General features: G+C 35.4%; 3 protein-coding genes across 10 annotated transcripts; 2 read left to right on the top strand and 1 right to left on the bottom strand.

The window, feature by feature from the left end:
- The first annotated feature begins 1635 nt into the window (after positions 1-1635).
- LOC140766956 (probable serine/threonine-protein kinase PBL17) lies at positions 1636-6648 on the top strand. The gene is made up of 6 exons (XM_073106673.1): positions 1636-1982; positions 2407-2738; positions 3674-3809; positions 4518-4654; positions 5135-5258; positions 5876-6648. Exons 1-6 carry the CDS (start codon positions 1934-1936, stop codon positions 6487-6489), a joined length of 1392 nt encoding a protein of 463 aa, XP_072962774.1. The 5' UTR covers positions 1636-1933; the 3' UTR covers positions 6490-6648.
- Positions 6649-6912: 264 nt separating this feature from the next.
- Positions 6913-13696, bottom strand: LOC140766954 (TORTIFOLIA1-like protein 2). Of its 5 annotated transcripts, none has more exons than XM_073106670.1 (9): positions 13559-13696; positions 13418-13433; positions 12449-13290; positions 11299-11493; positions 11126-11228; positions 9190-9947; positions 7999-8712; positions 7665-7846; positions 6913-7210 (listed from the first exon to the last, which is right to left on the bottom strand). In XM_073106670.1, the coding sequence occupies exons 3-9, from the start codon at positions 13121-13123 to the stop codon at positions 7141-7143; spliced, it is 2697 nt and encodes an 898-aa protein (XP_072962771.1). In that variant the 5' UTR covers positions 13124-13290; positions 13418-13433; positions 13559-13696; the 3' UTR covers positions 6913-7140. The 5 variants fall into 5 exon arrangements, 4 of the variants coding, with proteins under 4 accessions (XP_072962771.1, XP_072962772.1, XP_072962773.1 ...); XM_073106671.1 differs by lacking the exon at positions 13418-13433 and having other exon boundaries at positions 9190-9542; positions 9630-9947; XM_073106672.1 differs by lacking the exon at positions 13418-13433 and having other exon boundaries at positions 9190-9416; positions 9630-9947.
- A 2125-nt stretch (positions 13697-15821) lies between these two features.
- LOC140766910 (uncharacterized) lies at positions 15822-20627 on the top strand. Of its 4 annotated transcripts, none has more exons than XM_073106593.1 (4): positions 15822-15948; positions 16300-16424; positions 17179-17888; positions 19680-20627. In XM_073106593.1, the coding sequence occupies exons 3-4, from the start codon at positions 17180-17182 to the stop codon at positions 19979-19981; spliced, it is 1011 nt and encodes a 336-aa protein (XP_072962694.1). In that variant the 5' UTR covers positions 15822-15948; positions 16300-16424; position 17179; the 3' UTR covers positions 19982-20627. The 4 variants fall into 4 exon arrangements, with proteins under 4 accessions (XP_072962694.1, XP_072962695.1, XP_072962693.1 ...); XM_073106594.1 differs by having other exon boundaries at positions 17176-17888; XM_073106592.1 differs by lacking the exon at positions 16300-16424 and having other exon boundaries at positions 15830-15948; positions 17176-17888.
- The last annotated feature ends 4 nt before the right edge of the window (positions 20628-20631 follow it).

The following is a 20631-nucleotide window of genomic DNA, read 5'->3' as shown; positions in this document are numbered from 1 at the left end:
CTAACACTTTAGTACAGTGAAATATATCTTGTTTTATGTGAGATAAAAATTAGGATTAATTACGTCGACACCCATTGAACGGTTTTTATGGAGACTCCGTAAACTTTTTTAGGTTACAATGTCATCCTTAAACTTTGGGGTAAAATGAAATAGGTAATGACAGTGACGGAAAACGCATAATGATTAACTATACCCCCATATCTCTAATTAATATATCACAATATTATTAATTTTAAAAAATAAATTAAAATATTAAATATCATATCTTATATCTTCTCTCTCCTTATTCTCTTCTCTTTCTCTCTCCCGCGACTTCCCCTCGCCTTTTCTCTTCTTTATCCCGCGGCCTCCTATCTCACCTGGCTTAGCTGCGGCCTCCACTCCCAAGTGGCGCAGCAGCAAGCTCGTCGTGGCCTCCTTTTATTTCTTACTTTATTAATCTAACTCCGTGGGTATTTATAAACGAAAATTAAATTGATTTTTATTTTTAAGGATTTTTTAATAATTGCTATCCAAATCTTTTAGAATATCATAATTATCACCTATACAAAAACCATTATGCTCTTTTTTAAAAAATAGATAAAAAGACTATTTTGCTATCAAATATTATACCTAACACTCTAGTACAGTAAATATTTATTATTTAATGTGAGATAAAAATTATTGTATCTCATACTTTAAACTTCAAAAAGAAGGGAATTTCAATTATTTATATGTGTTTATTAATTTCGATAATAATTTATTATAAATATTATATAAAAAATTAACTATAATGGCAATTTTAAAAGAGTCAAAATATTAATATTTCAAAGAATGTAGTGATAATTTTGATATTTTAAAAAATTTAGTGGCAATTATGTAAAATACCATTGTTTTTATAGCTATCAGCATCAAAATAATCCTTTTATTATTAATTAGTAACACCATGTTATTTAAAGATGCATATTAATTTAAAAGTGACACCAAAATTATGATTCCTTTAGCTAAATCTAACTAATAATTATTAAAATACAACTTATATTAAAATAATTTAAAAAGTTATTCAATATGATACTCAATATTTATATAGTACAATAAAAATATCTTATTTTATGAGAGACAATTATTAAATATTTACATGTGTTTGTTAACTTTAATAATAATATATTAAATATATTTTCAACCTTTGTCTATTTTATTAGGGGTCTAAGATTAATTAGGCTAAAAAAATAAATTAATCAAACCAGAATCAAATTAAAAATGAAAAATATTTGCTCTTGGATTCCAGCTATCTTTGTTGAAAACTTTGACTACTTTGAAAGCCAAAGTTGATGGCCCCCTTCATTTGGGCATAAAAATATTATTATTATCAACCCTAACATTAAAAAAAAAAATATTATTATCAAACTTTGACTACTTTTACAACCATTTAATAAACAAACCTTACAAAAATATAAAAATAAAAAATATAATTTAATATTTATTGTCTATCTAATCTATATACACACTTTGATCATAATTTAATTATGATAGTAATTATAAACTGTTATGATAATGGCACTTTCGTATTATTTTGGAATGATAGGGGCATTCTTTTAGAGCTGCGCATTATTAATAAGGCTAATATCTTTCCTCCGGTATAGCGAATCCAGCGGCTCTTTTCTCGAAGAAAAATATACCCAAATTGGAGGGAGGAAATAGAAAAAAAATCGAAAAAAAGAATTTTGTTGGAGGATTATTCGAATCCGATTCTTCGGAAGAGGGCCGGAGATCTTTTAAGCTGGTTTGTGTACTTGATGAATCAAACTTGATTTTGGTGTCGGAGGAGCTGCGGATTGGATCTGGTCGGAGTTTGGAGCATGGAGTGGTGGGATTGAAGAGGCTTATTTCTTTTCTCTAGGGAGAGAGAGAGAGAGAAGAAAGGGGCGATCTTTGTGGTGTGGTTGGTGTTTACATGGGGGGTTGCTTGTCCTTGCAGGATCTCCAGCTTGAGAGAAAACAAGGTGCCATTCTACTTATATTCCTTTGTCATTCTTTTTTGGTTCATGTTTGCCATTGTTTTTGAGCTTGTGGAGATCGTGATGTGAATTGGGTAGTGTTCAAAATTCGATTTTGAGTGGTAGAATGAAATGGGTTCTATTCAAAATCTGAGTTTGACAATGAAATGGATTCAATTCAAGGTGGTAGCATTTAATTGGATCTCTTGAAGCATGTTAGGGGTTGCAGTTTTTTTTTTTCAATAGTTCGTCACAAATGCATGTATATGTGCGGCTAGACGACACAAAGAAACAGGAAAAAAACAGAGACATGCAGATAAGCTAATCAAAGACCTGTTGGCTTCTTTGCCGCAACCTTGTAAACCTACTAATACTATTTGAGCTGCATTACTACCAATCTTGTCCTGATTTTTCTATCAAATTCTTTCAGCTGAAATAGCGAAGGCTGATGAATCATCATCCTCTTCTTCATTAAGAAAAGCTCAATCTGGCTCTAAAGTTGTAGTCAGTGTGCTCGCCCCTCCCAAGGATGTGGAAGGTCTACGACAGACTGCTGCGAATGGAAATGTCCATATTTTCACGTATAGTGAGTTGAGAACAGCTACCAAGAACTTCCGGCCAGATCAAATTCTTGGAGAGGGAGGGTTTGGAGTGGTCTATAGAGGTGTTATTGATGAGAACATCAGGCCAGGTTTGAATTCCACACAGGTTGCCGTGAAAGAACTAAATCCAGATGGTTTTCAGGGTGACAAAGAATGGTTGGTAAGTTTTTCTCTTCTGGTCCTCTTTAGTTTAAACCTAGATCTTCCTACTGTTCATCCAGCATAGGAAGATAAAAAATGGTAGTATATTATGAATGGATTGATACAAGTATTTATATTTTCTTTTAAAACAAAATTTTGACATCTTAACTAGTAGGGTCGACATCTATTACTCTGAATTAGAAACTGGAAGTGCAAACTATTATTTGTTTGCTTTTGTTTGGTTAGGTCGACATCTATTATTTGTTTGCTTTTGTTTAGATCTTGCATCAGAAACCTATCACAAACCTTTGGCTGCTGCTGCGCCTCTGCTGCCCTTGTTCATCTACTAAACCAAATTTAGAGTGAAGTCATGTAGAACAATACAAGGACTCGTTGGCTTTTTAGTAATTTACTTGCATCATAATTTATTAAGACTTGTTGTTAAATATTATATCTAGTAAAAGCAAAAAGGACTTAAAAATATTTTATACAAACATAGATTATGAACCACACCTGACTTCGAGGTAAATGTACTGACGACTTATTTGATAAATGATAATATATGGTGTAAAAACATCTAGATACTCTTATAAATTTTTGTTTTTTCTGATGTCAGTTCAAATCCTTGAGACACGGTGTAGCATTCTGATTCAGAACTTTGTTATCTCGTTGATTATTTAAATTTCAGGAAAATATGTCTCTTTGCCACTTAGAGCCCTCCATAGTTGGTATGACTGTTTGTTTAAATTTTGACGGACTACCCATCAGATTATATGAAAGGATGTTTTTGATATTTTATGATATAAGTCTATTAGTCCTAGAATATACATGACCCTAACTGTGGCCAACACAGTCAGTAAAGTTTGATCTGTGAAGCTAAATAGTTTATTTCAATATTTGATGGTTCTTGATGTACCACACTTACAATTTCCTTTTCTTTGTTCTCTTTGCCAGGCGGAAGTCAACTATCTTGGGCAGCTGAGTCATCCGAATCTTGTCAAACTGATAGGTTACTGCTGTGAGGGCGCACATAGACTGCTTGTATATGAGTACATGGCTTGTGGAAGCCTTGAAAAGCACCTTTTCCGGCGTATGCTCCACTGCTTCGCTTCAATATTAGTTTTTCTGTACCATGATTGGTGGTATTCTACTTAAAAACATCAGTTTGAACATTATACAAAGAAATTTGTTATTAATAACATGCTCATAGTACTTTCAATTCGACACTGGTAACTTAAAAAATTGCACTTGAATGAAAGATACAAAATGCCACCACATTGATTAATAGGCACAAGATGTCACCAAAATATTTCAGATTTATGATACAATTGATAACAAGTTTGAAGTTTGATTTTAAGTGAATTAGGATGGCCCTTTTAAAAAGTTCATTCGTGTATAATTAGCTCACAACATTGAACATTTTACATTTGATAACAAATTTGACACTGGAGTAAAAAATAGTAATTGATTAAAAGTCTAAAAGATACAAAATGCCACAAAATTGATTAAAAGATACAAAATGTCAATAAAAATCTTTCAGATTTAAGATACAGTTTATAGCAAGTCTGAAGTGGGTGAAAATGAATTGGACTATACTTATGGGTGAACATGCATGTTTAAGTGTCTTTTACTTTGCCCTGTAATACTTGATCTAAATCTTGTAGTTCTAATTACTTGCAGTATAAAGTTACCAGTAAGTCATAAATCATGTATGATTCCTGCGGATCCATAGTTCACATGTGTGTGTGGATTATGGAGATACTTTATTTCTGTCATCTCATTTCTTGTACCTTATCAGGTGTTTGCCTTACAATGCCATGGTCTACTCGTATGAAGATTGCCCTAGGTGCTGCCAGAGGGCTTGCCTATCTTCATGCAGCTGAAAGATCCATCATTTACCGTGATTTCAAGACATCAAATATCTTGCTGGATGCGGTTTGTATTTCTTTCTATACCTTTAGAAGTTTTGACTACTGTAATGCATTGTGTGAATGTGAAACACACATTAAGCTACACTATCTGTGCAACCACTATAGCAGCTACAATATTATACTTGAATTTTGAGTCGTAGAATAGAAAAGCTAGTATATGAATGCTTCTCAATGAGGGAATGTACATTCAGATGTAAATTACCTTAATTAGCATGTCACCAGCCAAGGACCTATATGGTGGTTAGAGATCTATCTGATTTCACAGTTTTCAGAAGGAATATGGTCTTGATTTTCTTTAGGAGCAAATATATCTTTGTTGACCACTTAGTAGATTTTAAGCCAAAATGTCATGGTGCATCCATGAGGGCAAAATAATTTATTATTTTTCTAAAAAATTAAACTGATCATATATTCTTTCTGGAAGATGCATATCATAGTCTATAATCTGATGCATTCTCTGATGCTAATTAACATCAATTTGCAGGAGTATAATGCCAAGCTTTCAGACTTTGGCCTTGCAAAGGAGGGACCTATGGGAGACCAAACCCATGTTTCCACCAAGGTCATGGGGACCTATGGATATGCAGCTCCTGAGTATATAATGACTGGTGAGTCTGGTAAAACAATAGCTCATTGTGTTATACAACCTATATATGATACTTGAGGATAAACAAAATGAAAGTCATCAGATCTATCCTCGGTGTCTTTACTATATAGTACAGAAATATGTTCTCCAATTGTGGGATATTTGCATGTAAGCCAATATCCCTGAGGTGCTGTCTAGGTTTCTTATCTTTCTTATGAATGCTGTGATACTAATGATTTATCTTAATGGAATTTGTTAAAAAAATGTTTTCTCTTTATCTCTTACCTTGGAAGGATCTTGAACTTGCATTTCACTTTTGTGCAAGTGCTTAGTAGATGCTATTTTCTTATTAAAGAAAATAAATGAAATATATAATTTTCTTTTCCTCTCTTCAAGTTCCAAGACACTTTTTATCTATAGTGAATTACATTATTTTGATTATGTATACATTATAAAATTAGGTTCCACTTCCTGAGAATGTGTAGTTATATGAACTTCTACTGAAAAATGACAGTCATCCGCCATCTCCAGCTCCACTAACAACTATTCGCCGGTAGATTCTCTAACTAATATCTGTTACACCTCTACAATGTGCGGAAGTAGCTTGCTAAACTGATCGTGTAACTTGATTTGCCACAGGGCATTTGACTGCAAGGAGTGATGTATATGGTTTCGGGGTTGTGCTCCTCGAAATGCTGATAGGAAGAAGAGCAATGGACAAGAGCAGGCCGAGTCGGGAACACAACCTGGTCGACTGGGCTCGCCCACTCCTGATCCATAACAGGAAGTTGCTGAAGATCATAGATCCGAGAATGGAAGGACAATACTCCACCAAAGTTGTGACAGAGATAGCTGGCTTGGCATACAAATGCCTCAGTCAGAACCCCAAGGGGAGGCCTACCAGTAGCCAGGTAGTCGAAACATTGGAGAGCCTACAGAACCTGCCTGAGAGCAGAGAAGATATGCTGTTCCAGAGCAATGGCAGTGCAGTGACTCTCTATGAGGTTACAAGAGACACAACAGTAGATAGCAGCATGGATAAGAAACTTAGCAAGTCTGCAGGCGAACATGCACTGGCAATGCAGAGCAGAAGACCTAGACCTGGAAATGGCAGAAGCAAAAGCGAACCTCCTGCGGAATACAAGTTGTACATTCCTTCACCAGACTCTGATGGGCATCAACCACATACACAATCATCATCTCCTACTCATAATGGAAGAGCAATATCTTCTGTCGCTGAGGTCAACACATAACATGTAACTTATATATAAATCCCTGCAATTGATTGCTTCTTCTTTATTACTGTAATATCAGACTCAATTACTATACTATTAGTTTAGTTGTAGCTAATATAGATTCTACATGTTGTACGTTTATCATATTAATAAAATCTTCAAGAGAGTTACTTGGAATTTCTATTACATAAGTAGTGAAGCTAGTTGGACTCTTAATAAGCTTATTGTGAGACTTATTTCATTGATTCAACAGGCTATATCCTGGTACTCCTCTTCAATTGCAGGAGCAAAAGATGATGTTAACCTGTAATTTTTAATGACTAAACTGAAAAACAAATTACTTTTATCTTTCTTGAGGAACTCATACAATTATCATTATGAAATTGTAGCAGAGTAAACTACCATAGAACTTGCAATTCCGAAGGTTTAACATTCCATTGCTATGCTATCCTCTTCTTTGTTGCTGTTGGAACCACAGCTTGAATAGCTATTACCATGTAGGCCATGGGGGCATTTAGTCCACTTGTTATAACTTTGATATAAAGCAACACCAGTTAGCACATATTTTCCTCCAGTTCATTCAACAGAAATGATAAGAGAATCATCTTACAGACACCAAGAAATTTCTTGACCAGTATTCAAGATACTGAAAATAGATGACTTTCTTTTCTACTGGCATCCAATTGCAGTGGTTATCTCATTTTTTCTCTCTCTGGATACTCTAATCGGAAGAATTTTCCTGCAAGAAAAACTTGCATAAGCATAAAGGTTGCATTAAATAGATTTAACAGAACATTATTAGGTGAACATTCAAAAACTGCATCCTCAGACAAATTGAAAACAGGGTTGTCTAGAAGTTCTCTAGTTCAAAGTCTGGTGAGTGACTAGTAAATATTTGATGGTGGACCAAGATAGAGTCCCAAAAATGCAAATAAACTATGAATAAGCTGAATAATGTTTGACTGAATGAATTGTACAAAAGAATAACTAGTATTGTCCAATGCATACCTGTTTGTGCATTTGGGAACATCATTTTTACGTTCACAAACATTCTATCATCTCTCAGGCACGCATTCCAATGAATTTATAAATTAAATAACCTTAGGGGAGAAAAAGAGGACCATAAAATACACGGATTTCATTGTCCCCTTATGAGACAGTATATGTGCATACATTATAGTTATAGACATTACCTGTATGAGATCTCGCTGCAAGCTTGGCTGATCTTCGCTGCTAATTGTGAAATTGATTTTCTGTACACTGGATCAATACGTCCTTTAGATGTTACATGATTTAAAGCTGATAGGAACTCCATCTGTGCTCTTATACTCAGGAAAAGGTGCCGTGGTTCATGAGAAGTGCTTAAATCCAAGACCTATAACCCAAGAGTGCAGAAACTCCAATTATGAGGACTAAATATTCATCATTGTAACAGACATTACAGTACTTAACAACTAATTTTTGAGATGTTCTCTTATAATCATAAAGAACAGAGATTTGCAATAATGCAAGATTTGAGCAACTCACTTGTTGCAACCAGGGTATTATGGAATCAGGAGATCTTTGATCTAGAAAACTTGTCACCAACACTCCTAGAACTTCGTTGGCTATCTCAGGTGACAGTCTTTCAAGAACTGGTCCAGTTCTATCCATTAGCTTAATAATACTAAGATCATCACCAGAACAGAAAGCTTCCATGTATGCAGAATCCAGATCCCCAATGTCAAGAAGTTGTCTTACCTTTTCTGTAAAGACCCTCGGAGTTTCCAAATTAATAATTCTTGCACTGTCATTACTAGCAGAATCAGATAAGCGCCATCTAGAGTCTCTTGCATGACCATTACCCAAGCTATGGGGAATTCTTTCTGAGTTATTCTTTATACCCTTGGCTGTTGAATTCATAGTTATATTACGAGTAGGAACCCTCTGCCGTTCAATTCCCTCCTTGATTGAGGTGCTTAATCTGCTCTTGCAAGATGAATTATCCTCCCACTGATACCTATTTTTCATAGATAAAAGCAATGGTCGTTTACAATCAGCATCCACAGATGGGGTGGGAGAGTACATAGGAAGCCTAGGAGATGAATTAACACTTTGGTTCTTCAAAACTTTGGAGCTAGCCATGCTAGAACGATGTTCACTTTGAGTTGCATCTTGGAATACTTTATCCACAGCATCCTCCAGGTTATGCACTTTTAACTGTAGTGTTGACATGTTATCCATTGAGTTCTCCATGAACACCTGAAGTATGTGAATTCAAAAATCAGCAAGCAGGTAAATGCACACATGCATTTGTATCTTGTGCATATATCAGAGTGAGTTTCTGTGGATATCTTAGAGAGAGAGAGAGAGAGAGAGAGAGAGAGAGGGAGAGAGAGAGAGATGACTGATATAGCATCCTGCAAGAAATACACAATATTTAACAAATCCTAAGCACTAGTGAAAATTATGGAAGCTACATGTTTTTTCAGATATATAGTGGGATGGAAGACGTGCACTGGTTTATATTGCATCAACTCAGTTTGGCAACTAACCCAAATTTGAAATAGCATGATGTATCACAACAGGGGTTTGCCAATTAAGTACTCTAGATTTCTTACAGTCCTCCTAACTTTGCTTGGGGCCGAGAAAGCAATAATAAATTTAGTTTAATAAGCTAATTAAGAAATTTTGCTTGAATATATAGATAAATCCTAGCAGGAAAAACCAAAATAGTACCTGTAAGAGATCAAGCAAGTATGCTTGCTTGGTTTCAATACCCTGGAGTTGCTTCTTGATGGAAGACAACTCATTTGCAGCATGCACACAACAACCATGCATTCCTTGTGAACCAAGGTCTGTAATAGTTGACTCTAAGCTCTTACGGCCTTGACTCCTAAGGCAACCAGGTTCGATCTCCTCAGGCACAAGCCTGCCACTAATTCCAGTTAATGAGTCCCAGTCCCCTGCTAAACCACAAGAAGCAGATTCCATGACATGCTTTGTCCCAATTAAGTTTGCTTGATCACAATTATCAGTGGATTTGCAGACAGCAGAGTGAGAGACATGCTTGATCTCATAGCTCCTACTAGCTAGATCAGATACAGAGGAGCACTCTAGTTTCTCGTCAGTGGGTTCGTATTCATACTTAAGTAGAGTGGGGTCATATTCATACTTACTTTCTTGCCTGACATTTGCATCTTCTCTTATTTCAACATCCATGGATATGCAACTACCGCCAGATACTTTGTCTTCAGTATCAGCAATACGAGTCTTTGGTAGTGATATCTGGATGTGCCAATCATTTGATTTTACTTGCTGCTCATTAGGCATGTTATATGTGGATGATTTTCTGACAGATAAAGGAGCTCTTTTCTTTATTGAACTGATAGAATTGCCACTTTGAGCAGAGACAGAAGTGACCTTCCTGATGGATGTACCTCTCCATCCACTGTCACTAACACTTCTAATGTCATGATTATCTTCACCCAAATTATCTGTTAGAAGGAATATTACAAAATAAAGATTTTTAGTACTTAATAGAAGATACAGCAAAGCAAGTTATCTAATATATACATATAGATGAAAAGAAACTAAACCTACCAAGGATTAAGAAATGAAACCCATAAATGGATATGATATAAAAATAAAAAATAATAAGCATTTAGACTTTTTACTAGGACAAAATGGAATGTAATTAAAGAATAGAAAAGCATGGAAAACTAGATCCAGAACCATTTCAGAAAATTTTCATAATTTATAAGAAGTCCAGATTGCCATGGCTGAGATACGAATACAAAATTCTTCTGTACTTCTCCTCTTCCCATCCATTTCAGAAAAAATTTAAATTTAGTACCAATCAGTATCTTCTTCATTTAATGATAGGGCAGTTGTGTTGTAGTGATATAGTTTGCAAGCTTAGTTGATTGTTGTCAGCATTATTTTTCTGAAAAGTATGGCTGTCTATACATGCAGGTATACTATATTGCCACATTTAGATGGACTATTGATGGACCAATTGTCTTTTATGAGGAGATTATTTAAATTATGGGTTTCATAAGAGCACTCTATTATGCACATTCCTGTTTGGAGCAATTTTTATTAGCTACAATAGATTGCAAAAATTATAATGTACATATTGAAGAAACTAATAGAGATACTAACCACAATACATACAACAAATATTTTGAACCCAGCTGATATATGATTTTAGATTTATCTTAACCTAACCATATAAAGGCTTAACCTTTCAAATAGTCTCATGAATCATCACTGAGTAGAACTTAAAATGATGTCTTTAGTTTACATATTTCAGTTTTCCAGAAGTGATCAAAATTGCATATTTCACAACAGCATCAAAACCTAGAAACTTTCTAGACCATTTTGCTCAAAACTGCAAGCACTGGCTATTACTAATAAAACATGATTTCTCCCAAATACCTGGAGATGAAAGTTAAAAAGTTGTACTTCATTTCATAACAAGCTGAATTCAAGGAACATAAAGATATAATTTGAATACTCTACATATTATATATACTTGCCATGGAGAATAAGGTATAACGTAACTAATTGCAGTTCAATTAATAGTTTTGTCAAAACACAAATCAAGGAAAGGAAGAAATATTTAAAGTAGTAAAGAAGAAATAAAATTGAAAATACAGAATGCTTGTCAAACCTCTTAAAGATGATCCAGCTTCTGAAGGTTCAGGAGAACCAGTGCCTGGAAGAGCTTTCCAACACTGAATGGCATGAAGGATTGCATCACGCACTGGTTTAACCTATAAATGGAAAGCAACCAATCAATTAGAAACAAAGAATGATATAAAGTCCATCTCAGTTTTAACTGACCTTGTCAAATCGACAGCGTTCAAGGGAGCGAATGCAAGAAGTTTTGAAGGACCCCAGCAAGTATCCACCACCAAGAGAGATACTTGCCAAAGCCACGGAAGCAGCTTTGCGAGTGGACCAATCACTACTTTTAAGAGCATCCAAAATGCTGGTAAGAGCAGCAGATAAAGCATGCTCTGTAGAAGCACATCCTGCCTGAAAATATGAGATAAAAGTACTATGTGAGTCACTGAGACTATTAAGAACAACGGCAAAGAAGACAATAACAAAAAGAAAATTCCTTATCTACATGTCAACCAGTATAGCCAAGTGTGAGTTTTTCCCTCCAGTACCAACATTATGAAAGCTCCTACATCTAGCTATCTTAGCACATCAAACTATCAAAGTTGATTGTAAGAAAGTCTCACGCCTTCCAATGGGGAAAGACATTGCTTTATATTTTCTCCTGAAAACAATCACTTGTGAATTGTAATACAATTTTGGGTGTCATGTTGGAAATCTGGAAGAAGCACTATCAAAAAAAATTTAGCAAAGTAATACCCACGAAAGATAAAAAGAAAGGCACTCATTTCTTTTATGTTAATTGAAACCATTTTGTTGTAGTACTATTAAAGCAAAAGAATTAAAAAATGGTAATGAGGAAAGGAAGGGAAGAAAAAAATGTGGCTATTAATTGAGGCAGGTCTAGCGAATTACTTATCGTTTTCCTATGACGAATCCAAATCCCACTCTTATTTATCTTAGAACTTCTATATAATCTGTACAAATAAATTAATAAAGTTCTCCAGGACTGATGACTTGACTGTGTCAGGAAGTTGACGCAAGCTAAGGCTCAAATACAGGATGTTGCATGCTAATCGTGATGTATAACCTTGAGATCTTACGCATTTTGGAACAAGAAAGAAACGAAAAAAACTAGGAAAACAATTGGAAGGCCTTACTCAGCAGCTTGATTTTGAACCCAGTTACGAAGAGGATAATAATAAGCAAGCAAGCAGAAAAGGAAAAATTTATCCTACACTTATTTTAACTAGCCAATTATTAATTGGACCAATGATAAACAGAAAGAAGATAAGAAGGATAAAGTATCTGGCTAATCTGCAATAAAAAAGAAAATAAAAACAGTGTTTAGGAAAGACAGCAAGATAACCTGAACAATGCTTCTGATCAGCTCAATGACTGCTGGCTTAGCCATGAAATGAGGATTCTTGAGCAATTTAATAACACGAGTCAGCATCTGGGACAGAAACGATGTAGGGGAATCACTGCTTTCATCGATAACCTTGGCCAAACACAATGCCGCGCCGGCCTGTACATATCTGTTTTGTTCACCCAAAGCTTCAAAAAGAGGCCTCACCAATGCAAGAAAAATGCTGCCGCTGCCACCTTCGCCACCGTAATTTCTTATGCTCGTAACCAGAACACCGCATGTTTCTACACAAGCATCCCTAACGACAGAGTCCGAATCCTTGAGACGCTTAACTATACTACCCGTCATTTTTGCCAGGTGCGGAGCTAGCAGACTTCCGTGAGATCTTGCTAAGGTACCCATTAGCTTCAAACATTCCTTCCGCACAGTAATCTTCTGTTCGGAATCTGTGTCGGTTATGCAAGAAAGAAACGGGGCAATCATATCTGGAGATAAACTCACGGCAGCCTTCTGGATCTCCTCCACAGCGATCTGATGGGTGTCCCTATCCGCAAGTTTATTCAGCGAAAGTAGCAATCTTTGCTTCATTTCAAAGACCGCTTGCTGCGTCGAAATCGTTCTCCCACCTGCCTTACCCTTTAGATTCATCACATTGGACTTCATAGCAGTTCCCATCCCAAACAGAATAGGAATTTGGATTCTAGGAAGCAAAAACCAACTCAGATTGCAACTCTACTCTCTCAAAGTTGACAATTTGGAGTGAGATTTTGTGATTTGAAGCAAACCCATCTCGAATATTACCATATGGATCAGATTAATCAAATTTCCTCCACCCATTGTTGCTGATGTAAAACAAACACATGAATTAGTGAATTAAGCCCGACAAATCTTCACATGGGTCACATAGATTGTCTACTTCAAATGAGCAAACTAATCAATGACGAATGTTCGCATGGAAATCCTACTTACCCAATCCTCCAAACACCTGAAATAATGCAATAGAAACTAAAACTGGAAAGGGACATAATAAATGAGGCGAGAAAAGAAAGAGAGATCTACTCTACGGTCTCTACTAGAGAAAAAGAAAGGGGAGAGAGAGATTAGAAAAACCTTCGATGCTTTGAGTTCGAATCCTACTGCGATCAAAGTTAGCGCAGAACCCGATAAAGGAGAGAACTGAAAGTGTAAGATGAGCTCTCTCTCTCTCTCTCACTCACTCTCACTCTGCGTGCTGCTAGAGAGAGAGACAGAGACAGAGAGAGACAGAGACAGAGAGAGGAGTTTGCTTCGCGCTTTTGGGGGACTAGATTCGAAATTCCGGAATGGGAGATGTACGGACGGACGGACGGATGGGGTTGAGGTCGGAGAAATAAGCCGTTGGATGAGAGACACGTGTGGTTCCAAGCTACTCCATTTCAAATTCGTGCCAGCCGACTCCAATCGTACAGTACGAGTTGTTGTGTAAGTGCAATACCTCTCCTTATCTTTTTTCTTTTCTTTTTTTTTTACCTATAATTTCCATATATTATGCTATTATTATTTTAACTACCTACTATTCGTCCTTATCTATAATTTATCTAACTTTATTGATTAAATTAGAAAATTTCAAACTTTAACCCACACTAACTAAATTCTTTTTTAAATTGACAGTGGATGCTTATTGTGATTATCTAAGGCTCATTAGATAGGAGCCTCTAATCCTTTGGTTAAGTTAAGGTCAATATTTACGGCTCATTTATAAGTTGGGAAGATGACACGTTTCTTACCCAACAGGCTAATAAAGTACTTATATTTTACTGGAGTCAAATATGAGGTGTACATAGGGGTGAAAACGGGTCTCGGATTAACTCTGACCCGCTATCCGACCGACTCGAATCGGATTCGGATAAAAAATTTCTATTTGATTCGGATTTGATAGAATTTTTGAAAAAAATTCGGATACGGATTTTGATACGGGTCGGATATATTTTTCGGATTCGGATACGGATATCGGATATCCGTTTACCCGCATATTTTTTTAAATGATTTACAGTTTTTAGTTTGCTTATTTAAATAGTAAGTATTAATATTATTACTAATAATACGTTATATATTATTTATAGAGATTAATTTCTCTAATTTTATATATTTGACATAGAAAAAAATTATTTGTTATAAAACTCTTAATAATTTTATGTTAATTATATTTAAATAAAAATATTATAATTATTTTAAATTTAATCAATATCCGTTTAAGATCCGATCCTTTATCCGAAAATTATCTGTATCCGTTTAGTTAGGATATGGTTTTAAATTTTGCTATCCGTCCAATATCCGAATCCGTATCCGAACTAAAAATACGGATCCGGATATAGATTAAGCACTATCCGATCCGTATCCGATCTGTTTTCACCCCTAGGTGTACATATGCATCTCCTGAAATGGTTCAGGGACACCTAATATGGTTCAGTACTTAAATATCTTTTTTATATCTAATCAAGTTCACTCGTAAAAAATGAGTCTTATCATTAATGATCTCCGACATTAATAAAACATTTTATAACGGTAAAAAATTAACCTATAAATTTTTTTTAATCATCTTATCCTATCCCACCAAAGAGTAATCTGTATTTTAAAAAGTTCATGTAGCCTTCTATACTCTTAATTCAAAAAAAGTTGGGTTTAGTTAATTAAGGTTCCATATAAAAATTATAAGAAAAAAAAAATAATGTGTCCAATTACAAAATTCTCGAGTGTTAAACAGAAAATAATAAAAATATAGGGTGTCATTTAAAAAATTCTCTAAAAATATAAAATAAAATTACACTTTACTCCCTTATAATTTAACCCAATTACATAAAAACTCCTTGTACTCACAACTTTAATTCTTGAGCAAGTTGGAAGTATAGTAGAAAATATGTTGATGAGCATGATCTTGGAATTACTATTATTATTACTAATTCTGTTGTTGGCTTCGGCGAAGAAGGATTGATTCTAAATATTTATAATCTTGTTTATCTCGATAAAGTTTATATTTTCTATTTTTTATATTTTGGATTTGAATACTTTTCAAGAGAAATATTTTCTTAATTATTTGTTATATTATTATGGCGGGAGAAGTTGGTCAACGGTTGTTGCTGTTCAAACCACCCAGGATTAAGTGCTTAATGTGAGAGTGAAAAGGGGTAGAGTGCAATTTGGTCACACTACATGGGGGCAGAGTGCAATTATCCCCGAAATTAATCATTTGTAGCCGGAAGGAGAGGACTCTTTTCAAGATGAACAAAAAGGAAAGGATTGTTCTACAAATATCCATACAAAGTGTTCTGCGCTTACATGTAAATAGTATCAAAAGACAAAGCTATTGATGGCTTCGAAGAAAGCTCGCAGCAGCATATCTACAAGTGGAGTCACATCATTCTCGAAGTTCGCATTCCCCATTCGTCCACCCAGTTTGCGAGAAGATTTGTAGAGGGAGAGATAGAGAGGAGGAGACCCAGATCACTTGCAACAGCCGAGAGGTCAGCAGCTTAATTCGGAAAAGAAACATTTTCTAGATTCTCCGCATGTTTTCTTTGATGGATCAGAGCTGCCATGATCCATCCTTTTCCATCGATTTCTTTCTTGGGTTATTGGTTTTGTCTTGCGTCCTGATAAAATTATGGGATTTCGTGGAAAAATCCTTCCTTGATTAGGAGTTTCGGGTGGGTTTGCTATGATCGGAATGACCCAAATGGCAAATGTGTTATAATCCTTCCTTGTTTGCATGGATTTTGAGTTCTAATCCGTTTATCTATTTTGGTTCATTTTGTATTGCATTGCTTGACATCTAATTGTCCAATTTGAATCAATTTTACAAGTGGAACATGCAGAGTGATCGGCTTTTGTGGTTTGGTCGGCACACTCATCAGATTAGAAATAGCAGCGATTGATTCCAGAACGATCAAAGGCTCTGTTTTTAAGGGATCATCGTAGGAATTATCCGATGTGATGTTCTGTGAGTGCTTTGGTTTTTGGAGGGTGACAATGCAAAAAAGTTGGCTGATATTTTCTTTCTATCCTTAGGAAAAGATATGGACTTTGGACATTCTGGAATTCTTTCTTGCTGCTTCAGATGTTAAAGAAGTTAAAATTGGAAGGACAAATCGATGCACTAGGCTTTAACTTGCAGAGAAAGTGCTGGGCCTTTCAGCCTTCTTCTCTTGCATCTCACTACTAGGCCTTTGATCATCATAGAATTTTCTGTAGAGAATTGTATTCCTTGTTAGAATCACTAATCATATGTTAGAGATAAACAATTTAGGACCTTAAATCTGAACCATTTCATATGGTTCTTTTAGCCTCAAGGAGATAATTTAGTCTTCTTAATTCTTATTTTTCCAGCCTGAAGGATTAGTTCTTGAAGATAGTTCAGTGATATGCAGCTGACCCTAGATAGCGCATGCTTGCGCTCATTTTCTTAGACTGTTAATTTGCTTCTCCTTTATCCTCCTCTTTATCTCCTTCCTTCCATATGCGTCCTACTTTCCCTTTATTTCTTCTTGATCCTTATAGATGTCATCTCACAAGCTCTATTTTGGAAATTACCTAGTTCTGTTTTTAAACTTGCTAAAGAAAAAAAGAAAAAGAAAAATGTAACTTTTAGTGATAACTTTGTTTCTGATACTCTGGATTTATGAGATGGGTTACATGAAGTAACCTGCTACTTTGTTTGTTTTTGTCCCCTCTTGTACGTTTGAACACATCAGCAGCATGGAACAAAATGAGCTTCCTTGTATAGTTCAAGCCCTGCCAGCCAGTGTGGAACATCAGCACTTTGAAGTTCCTTGTATTGTTCAAGCCTTACCAGCCTTTAAGAGGGATGTAGAATCAAGTTTGAAGCGAGATGCTAGCACCAGCAGTCCTCAGAGTATCTCCAAGAGGGCCAAGGAATCTTTTGCAATACGAGATGGCAGTGGCACCACCAGCAGTCCTCAGGTACCAGTGAGTTCCCGATGCACTCGATCCCAAGCTGCTCCTGACTGGACCACACATGAAACACTTATTCTTGTTAATGAAATTGCTGCTGTAGATGAGGGTTGGTTTAGAGCGCTTTCTTCGTATCAGAAATGGAAGATCATATCTGATAATTGCATGGAATCAGATGTTATCAGGTCTTCTAACCAATGCAAAAGACGATGGCAGTCACTGCTTGCTGATTATAGGAAGATAAGGGAGTGGGAATTCAGAAGTGGAGTGGGTTCCTATTGGCACTTTGATGGTGAGAGGAGAAAAGAGTTAGGGCTTCCAGTATTATTTGATCAGGAAATATTTGATTCAATGGATGCTTTCATAAAGGCAGAGGAAGCTCAGAAAAGCATGACAGATTGTGATACAGAAGACCTTACTGGTACAGGTGGCGAATCAGAAGCTGTGATGGTTACAGCTAATGCAGAATTGCTTGATGCTGGTGCTGCTTTGGGTATGTTTTACTAGTTCACTCTAATGAAACCATTTGCTGCAGTAATTGGATGCTGTTAAGTTGATTGTGATGACAATTGGGTTTTAGGAGTAAGTTATTGTTGATTCGCGTATACAATCAAAGTTCTAGAGATATGGAGGGTGAAAGTAAACATTGTTGTTCTTTTATTCTTTCACAATTCTTGAGCACATGATATGTGGTAATACACATGGATTGCAGCGATTGCTGCTGGACAAATTCTCTTCCTTCTCAGTCATTCCTGGGAAATTATATTGATATGTAGGCATGTATGTTGATAAGATAAAATAGAACCCTTTACGTCAAAATAACTTAAAATCTAGGTAAAACTACAGAAGCTTATTAAATGGGCCAATATGTCTGAGTAAAAGATTATGTAATTATGTTTAGGTGAAAAAGTGCCATTCACTGTGCCCTTTTGGGTATCATCTAATAAGAAAACTATTTAAATCATTACAGTTACTTGAATCTACATTTGGAATTGGAAATGACTAAAGACTATATACATTCATAGAGCAGTGGAAACATTTCCACTAAGGCACCAAGATGTATAAACAAATAATTCTGTCATCAAGCTTTCTTTTACCTACTCAGTGGCACTAAGATATACGAGTATAGACTTACCCATGCACATAGAAATGCATATATTTATGTGAGCACGATGTGTTACATGAGACTTGCATATTTACAATCTTAACCATACTATTATACATTTGTTAATATTACAGTCTATGCTTAAAAGGTTAGTTTGTGTGTCTGGGTCGCATTCCCTAGTTGTCTCTTTCCATGCTTAGCACTACATTCTCTTTCTTGTACTATTCGAAGTGTATATAGTACTAGGGGTGTAATCAAATTTGGATTATTTGTCAGATACTCTGATCCAGATCCATTTAGTTTGGATCCAGTTGCAAAATCTCAAATCATTTATTATATGGGTCAGATTTGGTTTCAGCACTTCATGATGACAAGATTTGGTTGGATCCAGATCAGATCCAATTCTATCGTTCCTATCCATCGGAACTCCAATGGATAAAGACAATAGTTTAAAATCCTTCTTTCTTCCATCCTCTTGTGTTGATGATGTGGTCATTCAGTTAAGCCATAAAGGTAAAGTTAGAGGAATTAAAGGGCCTTTTATGGGACTCCATCGATCATGGCTAACCACATTCTACACATTTAATATTATCTAAGGTCAATAAAACCTTGTTCAATGTCTTAAGATGTATATTTCATGATACATAGATCATCTGAATTTTTGGTTTCTATAAGTTGTAGATCAAGATTAAACAATGATGGGGTATTCATATACCGTGTTTTATTTCTGGTAATGCATTAAAAACGTTAAGTGCTAATAAGACATAAATGATTGGCAGATTACTATCTTATGATGTCTGTAATAATTTTTTTAATGTTAGATCTTCAAACTATTCGACCAAAATCCAAATCTGATCCATTGTTTAGTTTGTGTTCGAATCTGACCCAAGTTCAACATGATTCGATAATAAATGGTTCAGACATGGATATTATGTTTAACTTTCCATTTACAGTCCGATTCATGTCTGAATCCAAGAAGTTTGGATATGGATTCAATTCTTATTACATATCTTACCGATTCGCTTACATCCCTTACTATATACATGTTTATACAAGTAAAAGGAACTTCTTCTCAGCATTGGATATTTTTCCGTAGCATTTCTTTACTTGGATACCCTAGTGCCATTTGGTCTTTCTCAAATTGTTTTCTTACCTTTAGTTCTTGTTTGCACATTTTAGATTCTGAAGAAGAAAGAAAGAATGACACTCAAGGGAGCTCTAGTAAGGCATGGGAACTGGCCGGTAAGCTGCACGCCAATTCTGAGCATATACATTCCATATTAAGAGGAGAACTCAAAGATAGTGCTAGTTGCAATCATGCTCTTGTGGATCTATCGAAACCCAATGCTATGGAGACCGAGTTTGCTAGGCGACAAGCTGATGAGCTGATCAAAGCCTTTGGGGGTCTTGTTACTACTTTGAATCAATTCACAGAACTAATAAAGGATGGCGGAGTGGAAGGAGTTGGAACTATGAAGTAAATATCTCGATGATGCAGTTCTTTCGCAAGTTCTATGGTATTTCGAGCTCAAATCTTTTTCTACATCACTAGGAGTAAATTTTGTCAGCAAAGGGTATATATGAAAAGTATATCGATATTTCGACATGATCATGTGGGTGTACAGACTGGTAGAGAGCCAAGATAATCTGATATGTTTTCTTTGCTGAAGCAAAAGAGAAGCATTGAGAGAACCTTCATGCTGCTGGATTTGATCTTTTCTGGCAGGAAATAACAAATTTATTGTTATTAGGAGAGTAACTTGATTAGAAGCATTGATGTCTAATTTTATATGTACATTTTTTCCTTTCCTTCAGTCAGTTCTACTGCATCATCCTATTACTGCACTGATCCACAACTGTCCACCAGTAGTCTGCTCTTCTTAGTTGAGAAGTGTATATGTTTTGGGAAATTAAACCTTTGCATGTCAATCTTAGTCTAGATTTCTTTTTTTTTTAATTTTCTTTTTTCTATCAAAAAAAAAAGAAAAAGGGAAAGATATATTTGGGATTATAAAAATAAAATATTACTTCTGAATCTTATAGAATGAGTATTCCACTGTTGCCAAATTTGTTTTAAATCATATTAAAATCGATTTTATGCAAGTCCTATTATTATTAACACTAATTATGT

Source organism: Typha angustifolia, chromosome 9, assembly GCF_048772165.1.
Source record: "Typha angustifolia cultivar Huaian chromosome 9, ASM4877216v1, whole genome shotgun sequence".
Classification (NCBI taxonomy): domain Eukaryota; kingdom Viridiplantae; phylum Streptophyta; class Magnoliopsida; order Poales; family Typhaceae; genus Typha; species Typha angustifolia.
This window is presented reverse-complemented; position numbering and strand designations above follow the sequence as displayed.